Source organism: Toxorhynchites rutilus, chromosome 3 (assembly GCF_029784135.1).
Source record: "Toxorhynchites rutilus septentrionalis strain SRP chromosome 3, ASM2978413v1, whole genome shotgun sequence".
Taxonomy (NCBI): domain Eukaryota; kingdom Metazoa; phylum Arthropoda; class Insecta; order Diptera; family Culicidae; genus Toxorhynchites; species Toxorhynchites rutilus.
In genome coordinates, this window is record NC_073746.1 from 43,051,179 (window position 1) to 43,074,784 (window position 23,606).

General features: G+C 38.3%; 3 protein-coding genes across 8 annotated transcripts in view; 2 read left to right on the forward strand and 1 right to left on the reverse strand.

The window, feature by feature from the left end:
• LOC129777364 (60S ribosomal protein L9) overlaps window positions 1–23,606 on the forward strand; it is a 432,239-nt gene that overhangs the window by 335,842 nt on the left and 72,791 nt on the right. The gene's annotated exons all lie outside the window — the stretch shown is intronic.
• Window positions 3,130–3,965, reverse strand: LOC129773071 (tigger transposable element-derived protein 6-like). Its single transcript, XM_055776622.1, has 2 exons — window positions 3,835–3,965; window positions 3,130–3,776 (listed from the first exon to the last, which is right to left on the reverse strand). The coding sequence occupies exons 1-2, from the start codon at window positions 3,869–3,871 to the stop codon at window positions 3,130–3,132; spliced, it is 684 nt and encodes a 227-aa protein (XP_055632597.1). The 5' UTR covers window positions 3,872–3,965.
• The window catches only part of LOC129777350 (excitatory amino acid transporter 3), a 56,464-nt gene continuing 48,742 nt past the window's right edge, over window positions 15,885–23,606 (forward strand). For 2 of the 6 annotated variants that reach the window (XM_055783588.1, XM_055783583.1), the window contains exon 1: window positions 16,046–16,849. The gene's annotated coding sequence lies outside the window, so the exon portion shown is untranslated. The other 4 variants (XM_055783587.1, XM_055783584.1, XM_055783585.1 and 1 more) reach the window with 4 other exon arrangements.

Here is a 23,606-nt window from a genome sequence, read left to right on the forward strand (position 1 = left end):
TAAAGTTGGATGCAGTTCTACTTCAGGTGAATAAATTCACCGAAAATATGAATATATTCATTATAGAAGTTCACGCTAGTGTAAACAGTTGATGCGATTTCTATAAATCTCATCATATTTCTTCACATGAATATATCACTAGTCTAAACCCACCCTTAGACAACAGGAACGAAACCCGATAACAACTCTCATCCTTTAAACTTTGCAGTTCATTCGCCTCTAACTCACATGTTCTCCTCATGCTAGACAACAGGTACAAACCCGAGAACAACCCATATGTTCTTCTCCTGTTAGACAACAGGGACAAATCAATAACAAAATCTTTGTTAGACACAATCGACACAATTATAGACTTAACTTATTTTAAAGTATCATTTTTTTCAGAAAACTTTAACCAACCCAAAATAAAACCGCATACAATAAATCAATAAATCAAAATCTCAATAAATCTCGTATTCCTTACATTATCCCTTTTTTCATTTTTCTGTTGCTTCATATCACTAGCATAGTCATTCAAGGCCGCCATTATAAAAAAACGCATTCAAACCGAAAACCATCGCCATATTTGATGCTCTCCAATTTCATTCTCAAGCACTTCTATTCGTTTCATCTTTTCACTAAAAATTCATTGCATACCTTTATCGCTCTGCCCTCGTCGCCAACTGTAGTATTGGATCAGCAATTGAAACACTTGCTAACTTTTATAAAAACCAGTTATATTTTTCCGACACTTTCCATCAACGTGCGTTCTCCTCCAGACGGGTGACGTCTTTAGAGAACCCCCATTGAACTGACAGGAGCCAACATATCGGGTATCCCACTGACATTTTCCCTTTGTTTTCTTATGAATTGGGTATCCCACTGACAGTTCTGCTTGAGATTTTGCTAACGATCCTAGCACAGCAGTGGAACTCCATACTGACTAAAAAGTGTCCACATTTTCATCGCTTGTTTATGTGAAGAATATAATTTTTTGAGGCACACTTGATTTGAGAGTGTATGGATTTCTAGCTGTCTTGACGCAAGGTCTTTAATGATGAATTATAAGATGGGAAGGTTTATATAAACATATTTATAATTACATAAGTTTATTCAAATATTAATATTGCTCTTCTTCAACTATTCAGTGCAATTTTATCAAAATTGAAAGAGAAATTAAAAATGGAATGTTTTTTTTCAATATTTTTTTGAGATGGTTATTAAAAATCCATTATTACCTTCGCTTCATTATTACAAACTCATAAACGACACAAAGAGTCTTCGATTGTATATTTTTTATATATTTTTTTACAGTTTTACAGTACACATTCGCTTATTGGCGCTTTTTTAGTTGGAGTGCTTTTTAATTGGCGGTTTGCTAGTTGGAGCACGAGCCAATCAAAAAATAGCCATCCGTCATAATTGTAAGTCAGTTTTACTCTGTTGTTTCAATGCCATTTTTTTGAAGGGTCCTTGAATGTTACACCCAAAAAATTAAGGCACAGTATAAAAGTTTTTAGTTTTGCAGTTTGTTTGACAAATGATTTCGTTTAAATATATATATAAATATATATACAAATATAAAATGAATTATATCACATCAAAGACATGAAAAACAACAAGAAAAACTCGAACTTTGAAATTTGTGAACTATTGCAGTACAGTAATTTACATTTAATGCGACATTTTTTTAATTGGACATACCTGTAATGCGACACATTTAATTGGACATGTTTACATCTAATTGGACAGAGAAAAATTCGCACTGACAGTGGTTAGTGTCGACGTCTGGTGGCAACTTTCGATTTGGGACAAAACTCGATAGTGTAATCTCTATCAGATTAGAAGGCACGAATCCAGTTTTCAAATGTTAAAATTTGAATGAAAATTTCTACATCATGTTATTTAATTACTTTAAACACGTATTTTTGACTCTTACGTAGCCGTTTGTCTATACATTTCTGATATTTTGACTGAAACTTTTCATTATATATAATATAAAATTATCTTCAAACACGATTTTCGTATGAGATTTTTTCACCACCTGTAAAAAAGTGTTTTTCATTTAAATAGAATACTAATTTGATACGGATAAGTTAATTTTTATTCATAATTTTTATTTTAAAAACATGCTCATTCCGCCTGAAAATTAATTACTATCTTTGACGTTCCCGAAGTCGTGACACGAAGCTCAGTGCCGTCATCGCAAATATCAACAAACACAGCACAAACGAAAAACAGAATGTGAAAAACAAGTTAGAACCAGAAAAGAAAAACATCAAAATGGACTCAGATAACATTTTGATAAATCGTGGTTAGAGTGTTCTACAAGTGGCTGACGAAACGGGCTTTCCACCGTCGAGAATTTACGGAATCGAGAAGCAAGAAATAGCATTGAGGCATTGCAAGGCGTTGACCAACAAAACTATCCACTGATTTCGAGATAGTAATGGGAAATATAAAGGTAAAGAAACCAGATGCCGAAATCGACACAACTATCGTTAAGGAAGGATACGATGTGAAACTTAAAAATACGAATGCAATCGCTCAGCCCATGGCGCCGAAGGAATTAACCAAGAACATTCATAAACTTATCAAAAAAGGTTTAGATGGATATTTTAATGCTATTTCCGCGTGTTCTTATCTATATTAATTCATTGCAGCCTCAAAACACAAATCTTATTTATGTTATGGATTAAGGGATGTTCAAGTGCGTCCGCGGAATAATGAAACAGGGTAAGCAATGTGTATATTGTGTGTTGAAATAGGTGTTGCAATTTACAAAAAAGTCTAATAAAGTCATATATCTAATCGGAAGTCTCTAATTCGCATCTCAATTTTTACAGGATTGTTATTTTCGGCGGCAGGGGGGGGGGGTGTCTTTCCGACTCGGGAGCAGCAATGGGTGTGAAACGAGACACAGTTACAATGCTAATCCGAGAGCAGCCCGATTATCAATAACAGTTCGATAAACTAAAAGTGAAAAATCAATACCGTCAACACGAATATACCATTGTGCGAGTTTTTACAACACGATAAATTTTTAAGAGTGTTTCAACCATTTTTCCAATCAAGACAACTTATGGTGTTACAATCAATTATTTTGTATTTTTGTTATCATGCCATATACCTAATTACAATTCACTATTGTTATTCGCCAAGAAGGCGAATAATTTCATTTTCATATTCGTTTTTCCATTTTTCGACTTCCACTAATTTATGGTCATCACCAACAGCAATAAGAACATTTTTAAGTACATCCATGATGCTGATAGCCTTCTTATAATCATTGCGTTTTTCGGATTGACTGCTCCAAGAGTACATATAACCCGAAGTACTAAGATCACCCTCAGCACTTTCGTTAGCATCGCAATCTTGCTCTTCATGGTCGGCCTCGAAAAAGTCACCACCAGAGGCAATATACTGGGTCAATTGCTCGTCGGTATATATTTGCGCTACATCTATGTTGTCTGAGTTGCTTAGCCATTCTTGAACTTCTTCTTCGGTCAGTACGTAGTTTGGATCAACGAGTTGCACTACTTTAGAAAGCAACACGCGGGGGTCACTTGTTGGTGATGAAATTGTGAAATCGTTGAACGAGTTATAGTTTTGATCTTGACTGACACTTAAGAGATTGCGCCAACAGTTAGCAATCGTTTCTGGAGTTATAGTGGCCCACGCATCAGTCGCTAGTTGAATAGCGTCATAAAGGCTAAATGATTTGATAACTTCTGTGACTGGACAATCGCTGTCAGTTTCCAACAGAACACGGCGCAGAAAATTCGATTTGTAGATAACTAAAAAATAAAAATAATATTCACTATCTTGGACTCGAAAATGTAATGACATTGTTACCCTTAAAAGCATTGATGATGCCTTGATCCATAGGCATGAATGCTTGTCACATTTGGAGGAAGGAAGATCACCTGAATTTCTGCGTCATCCACTTGAAACTTATCTTTACTGCAATGTGCGGTGCAATTATCTAAAATTAGAAGCGCTTTAGCCGGTCTATTCTGTGCAGCTGCCTTCCGTTTGATTTCAGGAACGAAGACGGAGTAGAACCAATCAGTAAACGTCGCACTAGTTTGCCACGCTTTCTTATTTGAAAAATAGTGTATCCCATCAGGCACGCCTTGCGTTTTAAAGCATCTAGGATTTGCTGCGCGGCCAAGCACTTGTAATGGTAATTTGTGGCTACCACTTGCATTGCTGCAAGGTGTAATTGTCAGTCGCTCCTTCAAAGACTTGCGTCCGGGTGCAGTTTTTTCGTTAAAACTAACCAATGACTTTGAAGGCAAGGCCTTTACAACTAATGCCGTCTCATCAGCGTTATAAATATCATCAGCACTATAGTTGTTTGAAGTTATAATCTCCGTCAATTTATTCTTAAACGGTTCAACCGCAGCAATATCCGCGTCAAGTTTCTCTCCAGAGACAGTTAACGTTCTGATCCCGTTTCTAGCTTTGAAGCTACGTAACCAACCATAACTTGCTCTAAATCGACAATCGGGCGTCGTGCACGATGTTTCGTGGAGAAGCTTGCATTTTTCACATAAGAGTGCATCTGATATCGGTATGTGTTTCTGACGTTTTCCGTAGAACCACAATAAGACGGCTTCATTCAGCAATACATGCGTCGGAAGTCTTATCCGTTTGCGAAACTGGATCTTTTTGTTGGCCATCGTCTTGCAATGCCGCAATGCTATTTCTTGCTTCTTGATTTCGTAAACCGTCGACCGTGGAAGGCCCGTTTCGTCAGCCACTTGTAGAACAGTCTTACCACAATTTAGCAGGTCCAAGACTATGTTTTTATCTTTGATGGTGAGGACATTATACTTTCGTCTCTTGTATTTCACTGAACGGTTATGTTTATCGGGCTTGCTGTTAGCTTCACTGGCAGTGATTTGTTCTAAAGCAATAGAACAGCTCGAATGAATGTTGGCCGATAGTACATCTTCTAAATGTTCATCTAAATATTCTGCTTGCATGTATTCTTCACCAATGTCTACGAAAGTTGAGTCCATTTTGCTGTTTTTCTTTTCTAGTTCTAACTTGTTTTTCACATTCTGTTTTTCGTTTGTGCTGTGTTTGTTGATATTCGCGTTGACGGCACTGAACTTCGTTTCACGATTTTGGGAGCGTCAAAGATAGTAATTAATTTTCAGGCGGAATGGACACGTTTTCAACTTTAAAATAATGAATAAAAATTAACTTATCCGTATCGAATTTGTATTCTTTTGAGATGAAATACACTTTTTTTTACAGGTGGTGAAAAAATCTCGAACGAAAATTGTGTTTGAAGACAATTTCATATTATATATAATGAAAAGTTTCAGTCAAAATATCAGAAATGTATAGACAAACGGTTAAATAAGAGTCAAAAATACGTGTTTAAAGTAATTAAATAGCATGATGTAGAAATTTTCATTCAAATTTTAACATTTGAAAACTGGATTCGTGCCTTCTAATCTGATAGAGATTACACTATCTAGTTCGGGACCCGAATTGAAAGTCGCCACCAGAAGTCGACACTGACCACTGTCAGCGCGAATGTCCAATTACAGGTCACAATCTCCTCTAATGCGACACTGAGTGGTGCCTCGGCATGTCGCATTAAATGTAAATTACTGTATATATTTTATTCAATTTTCAGTTCGTAATTATTTCTATTCCATTCGCCGTGTTTATCATGATAATGCTAACATTAATAACATTTTATACGAACCTCCCACCTTATATATGACGACTCCCACCGTTTTAGAGACATCTTAACATTATGTTCAATTTTTAGAGCGTAAACCATCTGTCAATTTTTTCACTGTTTACATTTTCTTGCCACAAATCGTTGCCACTTTTTTCTCTCATGTTCCACTTCTCTTCTCTGATCCTAGCATCAATCATAGCACCCGGCTGTTCTCCTCTATCTCTATCTGTCAATCTGCTTTCTTTCTACTTCTGCCCTATCAGCATTCTATCCTGTCATACAATGCCACGAGGGGCCCAATACTAAACTTTTCATCTCTTATAAACTAACACTTTCGTGCATCCTGTTCGCTCTCCTAAGAAACTTGGAAACATTTGGGTACATACGCATTAACGCAGTCTTCAGAAAACATGCACTGCGTTGCGCTCGAGTTCAATTTTCATCAGCGCGCGCTCAAAAAAAAACTCGTATACTCTCTTGATACGAAGCGCACCGAACTCAGAAACAAGTGAAACCAAAATCAGCACGGCGCAGAATGCAGATACCAAACATCCCTTTTCACTTGTGTGGTGCAAGCCTCATTCTATAGACACGCACACATAAAATTCTAGCGCCCGTTTTGTCTTCGCTCGTTCTAAGCTAAGCATAAAAACAACAGCGCGTCCCCATACGCACCGCCTCAACAGAGAAAGCAAAGCAGAAAAACAAAATTCGAGCGCTGTTTTAAATTGGGCATATACACCGGTGTAATGATACGGTGCAGAAAGGATGTTCGAACTTTAAAGCGAACGGTGTTGAAAACAAAACATCTCAACTTTGTTTCGGTGCGCGTTGATTCGTCCGGGCGCAGGTGTGCGCAAGGAGTGAGAGTTCAACTGGGTGCAAAATAAAAAGTTGCACATGAGCACCGCTTAGCTTTCCGAAGACTGCATTAACGTCATCGGAGCACAATTTTTATTATGAATTCTTTTTCGTAATAAATTTATTGTGAGGGCAATGTAATGGGGGCGAAGTCCTCATCTAACGAGGGTGAAGAACTGAAGCGGCTCCCAGCCCTTCGTTCCTATTAGGTGGATCTTAGAATAAATTTCATTAAGAAAAAAATAAATGAACAATAAAAAAGCATTACGTAAGTACCAACATTGGCAGCAGTTACTGCAGTTACCCGCATGAATTGATGTGATTGTGAGCAGACCAGCACCAAAAGCTTGAATTAGCATAGAAAAAATGGGAAAGAAAACAACTAAAGATCAGCTTGGATACATACGGTTAACAAGAAGTATTCACAATGTTAGTTTTACTCATTTTTTTGAATTTTTTTAAAATTATATTCATTCATCACTCATGCGGGCCGCATGACCAGAGCCAGAACGGCCACAGGTTGGCCACCACTGCTATAGATCAACCATTGGAAGTCGCACTTTGCTTCGTATTGATGAGAAGGAGGGTGTAACTGAAAGGTCCTCAAAAATCTTCCAAGAGGGGAGTATTTTCGAGGATTTTTCTATTTATTAGAAATTTGGGAAATATTTGGGCGCGGATGAGCACGATTTTTCACTGCTTGTATGGAATTTGCGGTGTGGCATTTTGTATTTTTGAAACCACAGCTCCTCCACAATTTGCACTCGTTGTTACGGTGTCTTCTATTCATGATGAAATGGCAAATCAAACTACGCGACGTGACAACAAACTCTGCCCGAAAAACAGGAATCTCATGCGTTGTCACGACATAAAATCAATAAATTATATTAAATATAAACTTTATTGTACTGTAGCAAGCTATGTGCTAATTTTTATGTTAGATATTATCCTGAGTACTTCTCACTTTCCTATGAGATCTTCTCTTCCCCTTCCAAGGGTCCAAACAATAATTATCCACACATTAAAATTTGTTTTTCTGGTATATAACCTCATGGTCTCATGATCATGGTAAAACACATAGTTTGATTTCGATACCGATTATTTTTTCAGTCGTTTTTCACAGCTCGTGATATACTCAGAAGTTGACGTGTAAGCATGAGTTGATTGTGAAGAACCAACTTTTTGGCCCGGTGACAATGTGATACAGAGACCCATTTCGTGTTTTCAAACATTTCTAAATCTACTAATGAACAATCTATTTCTAATTTGCTCTTAAACATCATTTTAATACCAGTACCAATCCTACCGTAAAAAGTTCTCCATATCGGAGTCCCAAATTACATAATGGATACATCACACTCATCCCCAGGTCGCAATCATTTGACTGCGATACATACATATATGTGATGTGTTATACCTCTTGAAACTTGCTGCAATTGAAGTTACGCTGTTATAGAATTAGAAATAAATTGATTCAAATCAGCGGATGTGAGCTTATACGTGTGGTTTCAAGCAGTAGCACCTTGTTTTAGAGCGGAACGTAGGGAAACAAATATGAACACAACATTAATCCCTCTACGTTATCTAGATCCTTGGTGCTATGTTGTATTGCATGTAAAATAATCGTGACAGCGCTAATTGTTACTCGTGACGTTTTGGACTGAGATTTGAACTTGTGACCTGTTCCTGCAAAACATATTACATAAATAAGTATCCGTTCGTACAATACAAATATTCCTGAAATGCGCAAATGATTCACCATTTAAATCATTCAAGAACCATGGAGAACACAATTGCTAACACATTGAAGGGGCTTGTTCAAAATACAAGGACACTCGCTAGGACACCGCAAAAGTGTTGTGAAATTTATCAGAACTGTTGCTTAGGAAATTGATAAAGAAAAGTAAATGTCAACGAAGTTCTTACTACAATTCGCAAGGTTTGTGAGAAGAACTGTTTCCATGATATACCTGAAAGTGGCCGGAAACTTATCCAGTATGTCCGAATATGTTTATTCGAAAAACTCTGTATCGAACACTGTTTCATGCGTTGTGCGTGTTAATAAGAGACACAGCCTGAGGACACACACGACGTATACCAAGGAGTCCGAAAAAGTAGGTGGATATTCACGTCGATAAATATTGAAATGAACGAAGGCTACCCTATTGGGCACCTTACACGATCAACCTGATTGACAATAAGTGTCTTTAATATCGTGACAGCTAGGCTTTTAGCACGGCTTACAGAGACAAGGCTAGTTCTTTAGCGAGTAAACTTTTTTTTTTGATGACGTCATCCGAATTGTCAGTGTAAACAGTCGCCAGTTGTATTTTGTTTTCCTTCTTACGCGTGATGTTCCTGAAATGAAAAATCGAAAATGGTTCAATGCGCTGTGAGCGGGTGTATAAATTATGAAAATGACATTATCGGGCCAAAAAAGAGATTCTTCCGCTTTCCGAAAAACTGAGAATTATGTTCTTTGTGGATAAATGTTTATTTAATTAGTTGAAGTAGTCCTAACCCTAACTAACTTAATTTCCCCTGAATTTTCAGGTATTCCTACTAAAATGTATTATAATATAACGTCAATTTCAGACATAATTTTTGTATGGGATTTTCTCACCACTTGCAGAAAAAAAGTGATTTGCATTCACATAGAATACTAATTTAATTCGTAAAAGTTAATTTTCATTCATAATTTACACTTTAGAATTCGGTTTCCCTTCTCAAGAACACATCATAATACTCGTTTCACAAATACAGACTGTTCCTTTCAGTTTCAGAGATGCCAGATTATTTTAGTTTGCGAAAATATATGCAAGTTATTTTATCTGCAAGCAAATGTTTTTATTCCATAAATAAGACTATGACAGTAGAACCCCGATTATCCGCGAGCGGGTGATCCGCCCTGCGGATTATTCGTGACTGCGAGTTCCATAGTAAATCAATAGGCCTTTCAGGAATTTGTTAGTGAGTGGTAGGCCCATGCTCTTTTGTTGTGGTCATGGCTTTTACATTATTTAGCCACTGTTGTACACAACCTTATAGATGGATAGTTGATTGATTTCTGTATTGATAGAACATAGTTTTTATGTTGAAACATCTTTTTTCGTGTTTGCATTTTTTTGTCCTTTAATGGGTCATCCGCGTGTTTCATTAATCGCGGTGAGTTTGCCCGACCATTCCGCGGATAATCGGGATTCTACTGTAGCTTGAATGAACACATGATGTTTTTTCATCTGTGCTTTTCCCAGATCTTCTCATTCTCCAAATTTTATAGCGGAGTGTGAAGAAACACACAACCCGCTCACTAGCGCAAATAATGACCGAGTTTAACGTTAAAAAATTCCCAAAACGTTGTTAAGTTTCATCCACACTCTCACCATCACATCGTCAGTTTACTTTGAAGTTTTGATTTGTATCGTGAAAAGTGCCGTATTTTGCTATTAAAAGTATCGATTTTCCAAACCAAAAGCATTCATTTATGATTCCTACAATTTCAGTAGTTTATAAATTTTAATGGCAATCGCCAAAAGACTAACAAAAATTAAATGTGCGCTTGCATATCTGGCAACTCAGTCTGGAAGTCCGTGAGTTAAAACGTCAACATCATGCATCCATATGAAATGTCACGATATTGATGCTCGAAAATCAGAAAATCCGGATTTCTGCGTCGTCGGCCATGTTCAGCTGTCATCACGCTCTCAAATGTCATCATATTGTCAATACAGTTGACCGTGTAAGGTACGCTTATCGAAGGCTACTCTATCGTCAAGGGTACATATTGTTTGTTCGCTACTGTATTAACGTACGCTGTCATTCAATACGGGAGGGGATGGGCTGAAATGGAGATGTACGAATTAATCGCCCATTCAAATGCCATTTCATTCAATTCCGTACGACACATATACGTTACAAATGGCCATGTTAATTAATCTGAATGTGAGAACCATCCGTTCCATGAATGATAATAACCCTGTGACTTATTTACTCCGCTCGTTATCTCCGATATCGCATCTAGTTGAGTCTCATTTATATGCGCTGATTACGCAACAGATAAAAAAATAGAAATATGGGTTTTAAATTTTCTTTCATATTAGTTCTTCTTTTTCTTCAATTGGACTAACGCTCCTAGAGGAATTACATGCGTCATTTTTATAAGTACCTAGTTGAGATTGAGTTGAGATCTATGCCAAATAACACGCCTGGAATGTATTCTGAGAGGTAAGCTCTACAATACGCTTGACCATAGTGCAAATCGAAATAATTTTCTTTGACGAAAAAGGGGACTCGTACCCGACTCGTGGCACCATGATGTGTGACGCTAAGCACTGGGCCACAGGAGCAGCATATTAGGTCAGTACTGTTAGTTTAGACAATGGAACCGTGATTTTCTTTGCAGATGACAATTACGTATGGCATGGGGGTCTTCGTAGCCACTTGGTTACGCGTTCGCTTACCAAGCGATCGATCGTGAGTTCAAACTCAGGGCCCTCAATTGACCATCTTTGTGTTGTTATAGAATAACTACGTCCATGCAAACATCATCAGCGATGGAGATCGATCCACGGTCGAAATTAGATCGATTCATCCATACAAAATGCTCTGCTCTGCAAGAAACATCGGGCTGCTGTTCTATAAATAACCCAACAATGATCAATATCAACTGTCTCCGCTGTCCGGTCTGCTGAACAATGGAAGAACAGAAAGAATACCCTTACGCCGAAATGGCTACTACTGTGTAATTTACCATAATGTAATGGAACAGAAAACTTAACGCCTAAATGGCTACTACTAACTACTGTGTAATTCACAATTTATGGAAACATAAACATATGTACATGTACACGAATAAACCCGGCTCTGTTACAGCTAAATGCTAATGAGCCTAATAAATAAATAAATGGGATAAAAAAAAAAAATTACGTATGGCATGCTTTAATGCATGAATTCTTTTCTTACGGTTCGAATGCGAATTGCATATGTGCAGCTAGGTGAAACAAAAAGCCACACATTCAAACAAAGTGTATTGAGGCAGATTGAGCCTTTTTTTAATAGTGACGATATACATACAAAAGCTCTTATAAACTCAGTTCATTCGGATCAGATGCACTCGATGGTGAAAATAAATTCTCAACCAACACTACCTGTTGGTGTCTTGCGGATTCCGCCCTACTAGGGAGCGTCAGAAAATGCAACCTGTTGTTGAAAACGGTCTGCTAAATTGATAAATAATTGAAACGATAATTGAAATGTGGTATTCTTCGTACGTTCCGATCAGGTAAGTAAAAAGTGTGTATCGCACGGGTGCCAATAATATCCCTAGTGTATTAATACAATCACGACTGGTGGGAGATACGAATAATGATTATTAAACATTGTCTGATCGGAAACGAAAATGAGAGGAAAATGAATTAAGTTTGAACTATTTGACTACTATGTTGTTTTCATTAGGGTGCCCATTTCCATTTTAGAGTGGTCCACAAAACATTTCTTTGAAAAATCATAACTCATAAACGAAATAAAAAAGAAAAAATAAAAAAAAAATATAGCGCCCTCTAAAGGGTGTGTCACATCAAATTGCATCACGGAAAAAACGCTGTAGAAATTTAATTTTTAGGAATTATATCTTCAGCTTTCGCTTATAATCAGATAAGAGTGTATAGATCACGTTGGCCATGCTTCACTGTCAATTTTTCGTAAATTTGGAAAAATGTCGTCGAACGAAAAAGAGCGTCGTGAATTAATCCTGTGCACTCATTTCGAGAATCCGGAGTTGTCACATCGGGACATCGGTAAGATGCTGGGAATCGTCCAATCCACGGTCAGCAGAGTACTAAAACGATACTTCGAGAACCTAACCATCGACCGGAAGGTGAAGAACGGCAAAAATGGATGCTCCGTCAGTGAAAAAGATCACAAGCGCGTAGTTAAGCAGTTTAGACGTGATCCGAGAAGTTCGGTCAGGGATGTCGCCAATAAGCTGAATTTGTCAAGTTCATTCGTCCAGCGGACCAAGCAGCGGGAGGGCCTGCGTACATACAAGGTTCAGAAGGCTCCTAACCGCGACGAAAGGCAAAACATGGTGGGGAAGACGCGAGCCCGGAAGCTGTACACCGAAATGCTGACGAAGCCGCATTGCCTGGTAATGGACGACGAAACCTACGTCAAAGCGGACTTTCGTCAGCTGCCGGGCCTGTTGTTCTTCTCCGCAGAGGACAAATTCAGTGTTCCGGAGGAGATTCGCAAGCAGAAACTATCCAAGTTTGCCAAAAAGTACATGGTGTGGCAAGCGATCTGCTCTTGCGGAAAGCGGAGCGCCCCCTTCGTGATGACCGGCACGGTAAACGGGCAGGTTTACCTTAAGGAGTGCCTACAGAAGCGCTTACTACCACTATTGAAGCAGCACGAGGGCCCGACCATCTTCTGGCCGGATCTCGCTTCGTGCCACTATTCAAAGGACGTGTTGGAGTGGTACGAAGCCAACGGGGTCACCTTCGTGCCAAAGGAAATGAACCCGCCCAACGCGCCGGAGCTTCGCCCAATAGAGAAATATTGGGCGATTATGAAGCAGGCCCTCCGGAAGAACCCAAAAGTTGTCAAATCGGAGGCGAACTTCAAGAGAAAATGGATTTCTGTTCAAAAAAAACTACAACCTGACGTTGTACAGAACCTTATGGACGGGGTAAAGAGAAAGGTGCGAGCATACGGGCTTGGGCTCGAAGTATGAATAAAAAGAAAATGCCAAAAGTTGTTTAATAGTTTTTATTTTACTGTCTAAAATTTTCAAAAGGATCGGTCTACTGGGTGAATTTCTACAGCGTTTTTTCCGTGATGCAATTTGGTGTGACACACCCTTTAGTCCAAAGCCATGTAAACAATAAAAAACATATACAATCAATAATTACGAAAATAAATTCCATCTTTTTGGATTTAATGAATCTTTTTCGACAAACCTAAAATATTACTACATACCAATGCTTTCATTATCAACATCACATATATGAACACAAAAAACAAATATAGATTGGTATCAATTTCGTCGGCAACTAAGAAACTGATTACTAGAAACTAATTGATGCTAATGTTTTATTACTTTGTAAATTATGAAGACAATATCACGACCAACAGGGGATATTTTCAGAAATAAAAATGGCTTTTTACGGAGTGTGTCCGAAACTGAAATAATGAGATTTATTCAGAAACAACCTGGCCCGGCAAACTTCGTCACGCCCGACATTTGTTTTTTGTTATCAATACCTTCAAACATTCACGTTTTCGTACTATGAGCAAGTTCATGGGTCCAATCGCAGAACTGTTCTTTGATTGATCTTCTAATCAACCTTTTTTTTACCTTTTACTATAAAATTCCTAGTATTTCTAACAAAACTCATCATTATAATATCAGATTATTTTCAGACACAATTCTCGTTCAAGATTTTTCAACCACTTGCAAATAATACGTTTCTACGTGACATGGAATAAATGTTTTATACAGAAAATATCATAGAATAAACCGTAGAAACCGTAGAAACATTTATTGATCCCTAAAACCTCCATATGCCTAAGTTGGTTCCATTTGTTTGATTAGTTCTCGAGTCATGCAGAAATTTGTGTCTCATTTGTATGGCATTATAACAAGCTGAAGCTTCACCAAATATATCATAAAATAAAAGAGATGATTTTTGGATATTAAAATTGGATGCGGGGTGATAGGGACCGTCCGTGGGGTGATTTGGTCCAGTGTGTGTTTCATCGAAAAAATATACTTATGTTTATGTAAAGTATTTTGGAATAATGTTACAATCAGTAACAGTGTTCTGGGATTGATACCAGGTGTCTTGGCCAGATTCAAGACCAGAAAAATTGGATTGAGACCATCTCGAATTCTGCATGGATTTTTTCACTGTTTTTCGAGCATTTTCAAACACTTTCGATGCTTGGTCAAAGAAAATCCGTTCTTGATGGCCTGCGTTACTCTTTCAAGCTGATGTGTGGAATAACCTAGTGATCGATGGAGATCACGTCAAAGCAGAACATATTGAGTCCGCAAACTCCCAAATCGATGAAGCGGAATTAATAAGATATGAAGCCGAGTGGTTCGCTCCTCACGTATGGGCATCCCAGTACCTTTTGCAAGTAGTAAAGGGTAACGAAAGAAATTGCTGCATTGTACTAAGAGTAACTATAAAACCCCGGATACAATTTAAATTACTCATAACAATGTATCAAATATTGTTGTAATCAAAACCGGGTTAGGAGACGAAGCTTCAAACAAGCAGGTGACCTGTCATAACGATTATGATGTAAATATTTCTAGAGCTGAATAACCCTTTCCCGCGACTTTTGGTGCATTTTGTGGTTTTCACGAGAATTGGTAGCAGATTTTTAGGAACGTCCTATGTAAAATGGGGTTCCCGGAATAAAACGCGTCAGAAAACGGCTGCAACAGAAATTACTATTAAGGAAAAGTGTAGTAGGCTAGGAGTATTGTGGCACGGTATTGTATTTCAAAATAAAAATTAACCGGGTATCGCCCCGGGTAAACGTAACCCCCCGGGCAGACGTATGCCGTCCGACGCTCACTAAAGCTCGGTCGCACATTGCTAAAGAATCGTATCCTATGTTTCAAACTAACCGGGCAATCAGTGGATCCCAGGTTTGCGTGCGAGACACCGCCGCTTCCAACGGCGGGTCGGCGGTGGACTCGAATCGCGTCATCTAGGCGGCTTGGGACGCTTCGATTCCTTTTCGCATTACATTGACCTCAGAATAAATTTAGAAAAACGAAAACGAGAGAATACTTTTCTCATAGTTCTCATTTCTGTTTCAGTTGTTTACTGCTGCGATTTATTCCGGTCACGGTAAAATAGTACTAACAATATTATTTTCTTGAAATGTCGAAAATTGATACGATTTCAAAAAATATTTCTAATATTATATAATACATTGAAAAACTAATGTGTCGAGAGTATTCCCTGCGTTTTAAAAGTGTCTCCGTACAGCAGTACTGGTTTTAGTACACCATTCACAATTTTCTGCTCCTCGGGAAGTACCATATTACAGCGGAGATACGTTTGAGGCTGTTCTCTCACTGCTCTTTTCATTTCGCCTCTTATGGATAGGGATACGGTGGAAAGCACCACGCCGGCTGCATGATGCTGATGATGCTAGCAATACTACTGACTCTCTAGAACTGGGCGCTCTCACAGTAATATTTGTCAACAAGTGTGTGGGATAAGTGGAAGCAAGCGGCTTTACCGGCATGTGTTGTAGGTGAAGTACCTTCATCGTATGGCATCATCCGCTCATTGTCGGATCGTATCGCGGAGTGATGCTCACTCAGCTCAGCTCGGCTCGGCTCGACTAGCGCGCTCGTCCGCCCTTTGCCTTTGGACTATACACACCGCAGACTAACGTTGTTGTTTTGTGTACGCCAACGTCACGGTACAGTAGAGTAGCTCTAACGGCATGCAGTCCATTGAAAACCTTTTAGTTTATATTTAAGCGCTGTCGCGGCAGGAGTGAATCTGTCCGCTCTCATTCGTTCGCTCGTTGTCTGCCTGCTGGCTGGTCTGGTCTATTCAGGCATTCAGAACTCGGATTCACTCGGTGTGTAGCATTTGATCGAGCTTGATTTGGATAATTCCGGATCCCACTGAAGAAGTGTTTTCAGGGACGATCCGGCGGGTGGATATTTTACCGTGTACAGACTGAAACGATCCTTGGTTTGTTTTCTGCGCTTTCGCAGTGTGTGACAGATTTGCGCTCTTGGAGCTCAGCGGTTGTGTGAAGTCGTTAAAAATAACTCGAAATAATACCAGAAAGTAGCAAACAGCGTTTGGATTCTAGTGGACGTAAATCGCTTCGAAGCCAGAGAAAGAAGAAACCCGACGGAATATAAGTCCGACCAGACGCTTTGATCTGTGCTCACATTGTTGAGGTGTTTTTATTGGCCAGCGTTTTTTTTTGTGTCTCCGGAGGATAATCACACCAGTTGAGAAGAAATTGTGATTTCTATTCATGCCGTAGCCGAAAGTGGTGGTCATTATTCAAATGAGGCTGAGCCTGTGTTGAAATTTGTGTACATTAACCTACTTCGGAGTTTTGACCGGGACACAATCAGATTTTCTGTAGACGAAACCGATTTGTGTCCGGAGTGATCGTCGGTTTACTACTTCCCCACAGTGTGAAATTGTGTGACCGGTTCTTTCTTTTCCAACAGAAACAGCGAACAACTGAACCAGAGATTCTACAGCAGGACGCACGCACTTCTATCGGTCTCCAGATTCATTAATTTATGTAAGTTTTTTTTGTTACTGTGGTTTTATAGCTTTAAGGTCCTTCTGGGTTATTAGAATCGTTTTGATTTAATCGGCCTTTGAGATTTTTTAAAGATTGGGTAGAAAGATCTTTCTTTGAAATATATTGAAATATGAACCCAACATTATCTAATTGAGTAGTTCATATAGCTTCCTCTAAGAGAACGTAGAATTCTATCTTGTGGCTCCCATGATCATGGAGGATTCTTCGAGTTCAATTCTCTCCCAGACCGCAGGATTCTCATTCGGAGAAAGGCAAGTTATGTGGTATTGAAATCATCACAAATGAACTAAAGAAAATGATAAAAAATAATGAAAATGGTACAAGTAATACTACACCGAGAAGGTGAAAATCCTCTAAGAACGTTAGTATCATCTAAGAAGATGAATCTTCGAACTCTTCCAAAATTATATTTTCTGAAACACCAAATTCTATATGAGGATTGACCGATAAAATAATATCGATAAATTATTAAGTTATGAAATACGCGATCACCCGTAACAAACCGTCAAATCAGGCATTAGGTTCCGAAAGAAATACGTACTCAGCACGATTTGACATTCAAGCGCAAACGCTTTGATAAACTTATCTCAGCTAAAAATTGTATTGAAACCTTATTACGACTGTCGGCATGGTTTTTTTTCAACAAAATTCTTCCAGTCAAATTGTTTCAACTATTGGTGATGAAGCATCATCACGGACGGCGTATATCTAACCGCGAAGAAATATATGCTATGAATGAGGTAGTACTGAAAGATCGTCAGGTGGTGAATCGTGGGATCGAGCCATTTCTGACCACTAGCTGCTTTTTAATACATCCAATATTGCACGAAAATCTGGTCGTGAAAAGGATTTATTTTCCCTTATGACAACGTTTTTGGAGATAATTTATACGCAATGGCATATAGTACCGGAAGTTCTGATGACAGATGGTTGATTGTACTGTTTTATCTTAAAACATAACGAGCATTCACTCGATAATTGGGCTCTAAGTTACAAGTCACCCCCATGATTAAGTCCGAAGCAGTGGCGTAGCGTGACCGGGTGACACCCGGGGCAGACTTGTAGGGCATTACCCCTTCAACAATACCTTCTTATCAACCAATAAACGTATTTATTATAAAATGTGCTCCCTTGGCCGAGTGGTTAGCGTCATAACTAACATGCCGGGTGTTCGGGTTCGATTCCCGTTCTGGTCGGGGGAATTTTTCGTCAAAGAAATTTCCTCCGACTTGCACTGTGATCACGCGTATTCTAGAGCTTGCCACTCAAAATGCATTCAAGGCGTGTTATTTGGCATAGAAATCTCAACTAAGTACTAATAAAAATTACGCAAGTAATACTACGTTGAGACGGCGAAGTTCCTCTAGGAACGTTAGTGCCATTGAAGAAGAAGAAGAAGAATTTATTATAATAGTAGCTGACACGGTGAATTTCGTCCCGTCTTAAATTGATTTTGGATATGAACACATTCGGACATTTACATTTTCTAACTAAGCATTTCAATTTTTCCATTTTTCTTCGAAGTTTTCTGAAAATTTTCCAATTATTCTCTCCGTCACATTAATCTACGGGCATAGACGAATACAACAAAATAAAGCTGGTTCAAATCGGACCATTCCTTTCTTGGGTTTTGCGGTTATCAGCACGTTTAGCGATTCATTTTTATAAAGATTAGGGAAGACGAACAAAAAATCACGAAATCTTCACGCGTTAGTCACTGGGACGGACAGTTACAAAGTAAGGAAATATGGTTTATTTTTGAATGGGGAAATGTGAGTTCTTAGTCGAATCTCTGACTATCGTTTTGTTATCAGATAAATATTTTTGGGAGCTGAGACCAGGACTGCCACAATTAGTTCTGTAAAAAAATATGTATATCTGTATTTTTGGCAAAAAAAAATCTGTGTCGGAGATCGATTGGTTGAAATTATAGACTCTATTTTGAAAGCGAAAAACTATGTATCGGCTCAAGGAAAATTGACGGATAATATGACGGCGAAGTTCAACAAAACCATGTATAAACATCATACAACTCAGAGGGTTATGAGAAAATATTTTTATGATTTATTTCGTTGTATTGATACGAACTTAACAACCCATAAATAAGACAAATATATTCCGTATAAAAATAAACCTTTATTTCAATTTTTTCCCTTAATTTTGCGTAGCCTAATTTTTTAAGGGAAAACAATGAAAATAAATGTTTATTTTGTACGCATATGTATGTTTCACAGTGAAAATCATCATTTAGATTAATTTTACAGATCTGAACGATAACATACAAACTCTCTTGAAATATATATTCGTTATTTTTATCAAACAAAATAATCTCTTGAAAAAAAAATATGTGGCAGAACAACGTTTGCCGGGTCAGCTAGTTGAATATAATTTTTCTTATTTATGGGTTGTTAAATTCGTATCAACACAACGAAATAAATCATAAGAAGGTTTTCTCCTAATCCTCTGAATTGTATAATGTTCATACATGTTTTTGTTGATCTTTGCCGTCATATTCTCCGTCAATTTCATCCTTGAAGCTTCTTTTTGAGCCGATACACAGTTCTTTGGCTTCAAAATAGCGTCTTTAATTGTGGGTGCCAACCGATCTCCGGACTTTGTTTTGTTGGCATTGTAAAGCGAAAATATTCGCTCGACACAAGCTGATGAATTTTATCAAAAAGTGTCTTACTAACGACCTTAGTAATGAACACAACAATTTCTCATCACGCATTTTGACATCCAACAGCTGCGACGAAGTTATATCTTAGTCACTCAACTTTTGCTCTTTTGCTCTCTCGTCTTGAATAGCCTGCATTCATAATCCAAGCCTTGTATATTACATGCTTCAACGAATTGAAGAAATTGGCGCATCAAATCATTTAGGTATATATAGCTATATGAGCTATATATATATATATATATATATATATAGCTTATGGCTTATAGCTTATGAGATTTTGAAGGTTTATCAAGGCCGTAGTTTTGATTCCCGGATTGCTGAAAACAAATCGCTTTGAAATCTGTTTCACGAGATCAATATAGACGACAAATCGATTTGAAGGACAGCTTTCTAGCTCCATGCAATTCTTATTCAGCTTCTTCTGCATCAATACCAACGTAAACATCCTCAGGCTACTTCAGAGAGGCTCACAACAAGGTCGGCATCAGCGAAACGTTGCACGTTGCTCTCCAAACATAAGTTACCCAACATGATGAACAATAACATTCTTGTCTTATTATATAGTTCGCAGAATTGAGAATTCTATGATTGTAAAGTGCAATTGACGTTATTGATGAGCGGGAGAACAAAGTTTAGGAACAGCATAATCGGTTTAGTCATAGGATCGTTGAAATGAGTTAATATACGATTGGCGGATTGATTATGGTCATGCTTAACTTGGAACGAAAAAAAATAGTTTGAGCTCTTCAAATCGCTCAAGATTTCGCTTAACAACTGCCTCCAGTGAGAACCATCTCGTTGCGTTGCGTACAACATTTTCATAAATCAAGGTATCTATGTATGCACTTGAATAAATTTAATATATAAAATTTGATTTAAAAAAACAGTAAACTCTGTATCTTTGCTGAAAATTTGTTATCCTGTATATACAGATTCTGTATCTTAAGTTTGGCGAAAATTTATTAAGGGGGTATTCTAGTGTAGACATGAATTTCGGACGTTCTTTTCGAGCTCCGTAAATATAAAACAAAGAATATGTGTACTATCCATCATATTATTATTTGTTCATCTATCTTCTTACAATAAAACAAAAATTGAACGGAGAAAAAATGTGCATAACTAGAATAGTTAAAAGCTGATGCAGTAAGACGGATAAAAAAAGCGTACATGATAGATGCCGCTATCGGATGAACCTCGGAACTAGAACATGAGATATCGAGTACGCCAATTTGAAAAAACTAGTTTCGAGAAAGACGCGTTTGAAGTTCATTGTTATGGCCGTAGCAGGTCAGATACCGCACCACTAAAATGGCTCTAATTCGGTAAATAATAGGATTTTCGATAAGTCCTTTCTATAGTATATTATTGAATGCCTAAAATACAAAAATATGAAAGAAAAAACTTTTGATTTTTTGAAATTTCTAGACTAGAATACTCTCTTAAAATACAGAATATTCTGTATATGTGGCAACCCTGGCTGAGACTGACACTGATAATGTAAAAGCGCTTCCCGTTAAATGTGCTTTCGCTCTCTTGATGCTCAATGGAAAGCACAGTACTAATGGGGCGGAGCTCAACGTGTTAAGCATGTCTGCGCCATCATAGTTCGCAAATTTCAGATTTATTTCAACTTCGTTAAGCCTCTCCACAAGATGTCACAAAAACGCACACACTTAGGAATAGTGTCAAACTCACTGTAAGATTTGGAAGTCTCACTTCATGATGAAATGTAACACATCCAATGCAGTCTAATGATTGTCATCATAAGGGTTAGTTTCAAATGTCTACAGAATCTTGGTATCTCTAGCTAAAGCTCGCTTTCCGGAACTTTGTAATTAAAATTTGCCAGTTTGTTAAATCGACGTTTTCTGGCGTTCGCTGGCATACACTCTGAACATGTGTCGAGCTTGGATTACTTTACAGATTTTCTTTAGACGATTTTGACAGTTCTTGCAACTACCAATGAAAGTAACCAATGCACTTCAACATTCCCTTCTGTTAACCCAGGTCCGGAAGGCCTTTCGCCTGGTTTGCTTAACTTATGAACCCGCAAATTTTTAATCGTCACAACCCAGATAGTCCTTTGGTTCACAAATAGTCTGCGCTAGATCTTCTTCATGTAGTACAACGAACCAGAAGTACAGATAACATAGAAGTATTTAATCATAAACTGCTGGTAGGAGGAACCGTGCACTTGATCTAGTATTTCAGTCAGACTTTAAATTGGTTTTACAGCATTATAAGCATTGAATTTGCGACAATCTTTTCAACATCATACCTGAGTGGCTCAGAAGCAAATCTTAGCGATCAACTGCGAAAAACGAGTAAACAGATTAAACAGTTCTAGAAAAAGGTCACACACTGTGGATTCTCAGCAAAATCATGGTGTCCTCGTAAGTCAAAAAGTTGTCGACAAACCCTATGAATACAAAGCCTGAGCTCCTCCATTTGATCGTGACAATGTTGGAGCGGTTTATAGACTGTGCACGGTACTTCATGAAAACTAAACCGTCACTCTCGAGTTGATGAAGAGTGTAGTTTTTTTGAATCTGCCGCTTTTCCCGCCTGAAACCAAAAAACTGGTAGTAGATTATATCTATTATATAATCGCAAGGTTAACGTAGGACTACCGTTGACGTAATAATCATCGGAGGCGATCTGGCGTACTGGTTGAAGGCGCGTCCACATTATGCCGAATGATGCCGATCGGCCTGTACCAGGCGGCATATTCGGTTCGTTATGTAATGTGGACTCCCCATCGGGCACACAAAGCCGAAATCCCATCGGATGCACGAAGCCGTCACGAACACACGAAGCACAATGTCGTCAACGCTAATTTACTTCGTTTTGTATTGGTTCGACTTTCTCGAACCGGACCCCCTTGTTTCGGGTTGGGTTGGGTTTGATTCGAGTCGGTTTTCGGCACGTTCGCAAGCCCGGGCGGTACGTCCACATTTAGTCGGCTTTACCGGGTGGCCAAGGCCGATTGACGTAATGTGGACGCGTCTTAACGTCCGTACCTCGAGGTCACGAGTTTAATTCTCACTCCCAACATTTTTCCAAGTGATGAACCAGCCAAAGGCTGAAAGGAGTAATCGTTTGTTTGATGTTGCATCTGGATCAATTCCCAGTAAATGGATGAATGGAAAGTTATTTTTCCTTTGAAATTTTCTTGCGGTCTGGATTTTTTTACGAAATAATATTCTTTCGCTTGTGTACGATATCAAGATAATTTATGCAAAATAATATTCTTTCCCTTCAAGTGCATTCAAAAGCAAACGATTTTCAACACGGTAGCAAAAAATAAGGTAACAGAGATTGGCAAGCCGACGCATAATTATATCTACTCATAATTATAATTATTTAAATATTTTGCCTCCGAAGCAGTTTTGAGCTATTGAAACAAGTTTTTGGAGTCAATAAGTAAAAAAACATGACTTGTAGAATTTTTAACATTCGAATAGTTTTTTTTTCATACGACTTCGTTCATTCGGTAGAGACATATTAACGCTCAAAACCTTATACTCCGAAGGTAACGCTCGTCGTTTTTGAAACTTTGAACGTACATTCGAGTACATAATTGAAAGACGTAATCCTAAATCAACAAGGCTGGTTACCTTTAAGTGCGATTCACATACAACATAAGTGCGATTCACATACAACATACACGTCACGTTCACGTCCCGTCACGTCACGATACGTCAATGATTCTACCATGCAATTCTCATGAAAACATTCACATACACCAGCAACGTAACGACCCGTCAGCATACGTTCAACGAAAACGACCGGCAGGGTTTGTAGAAAAGAATAATTGACGGAGACGGACGGCTCGTTTGGTTTATGTCTGGGCTTTGTGTCTCGGCTTTTGTTTTAATTTGGTTATACAGTAATTTACATCTACATCGACATTAAGCTAATTGAACAGATCTGTGATGCAACACGTTTAATTAGACATTTTTACCTCTAGTTGGACATTTTTGTAAACATTGAGTTCGGGGCCCAAATTATGGCCCCACATTGAAAGTCGCCACCAGTCGCAAATGTCCAAAT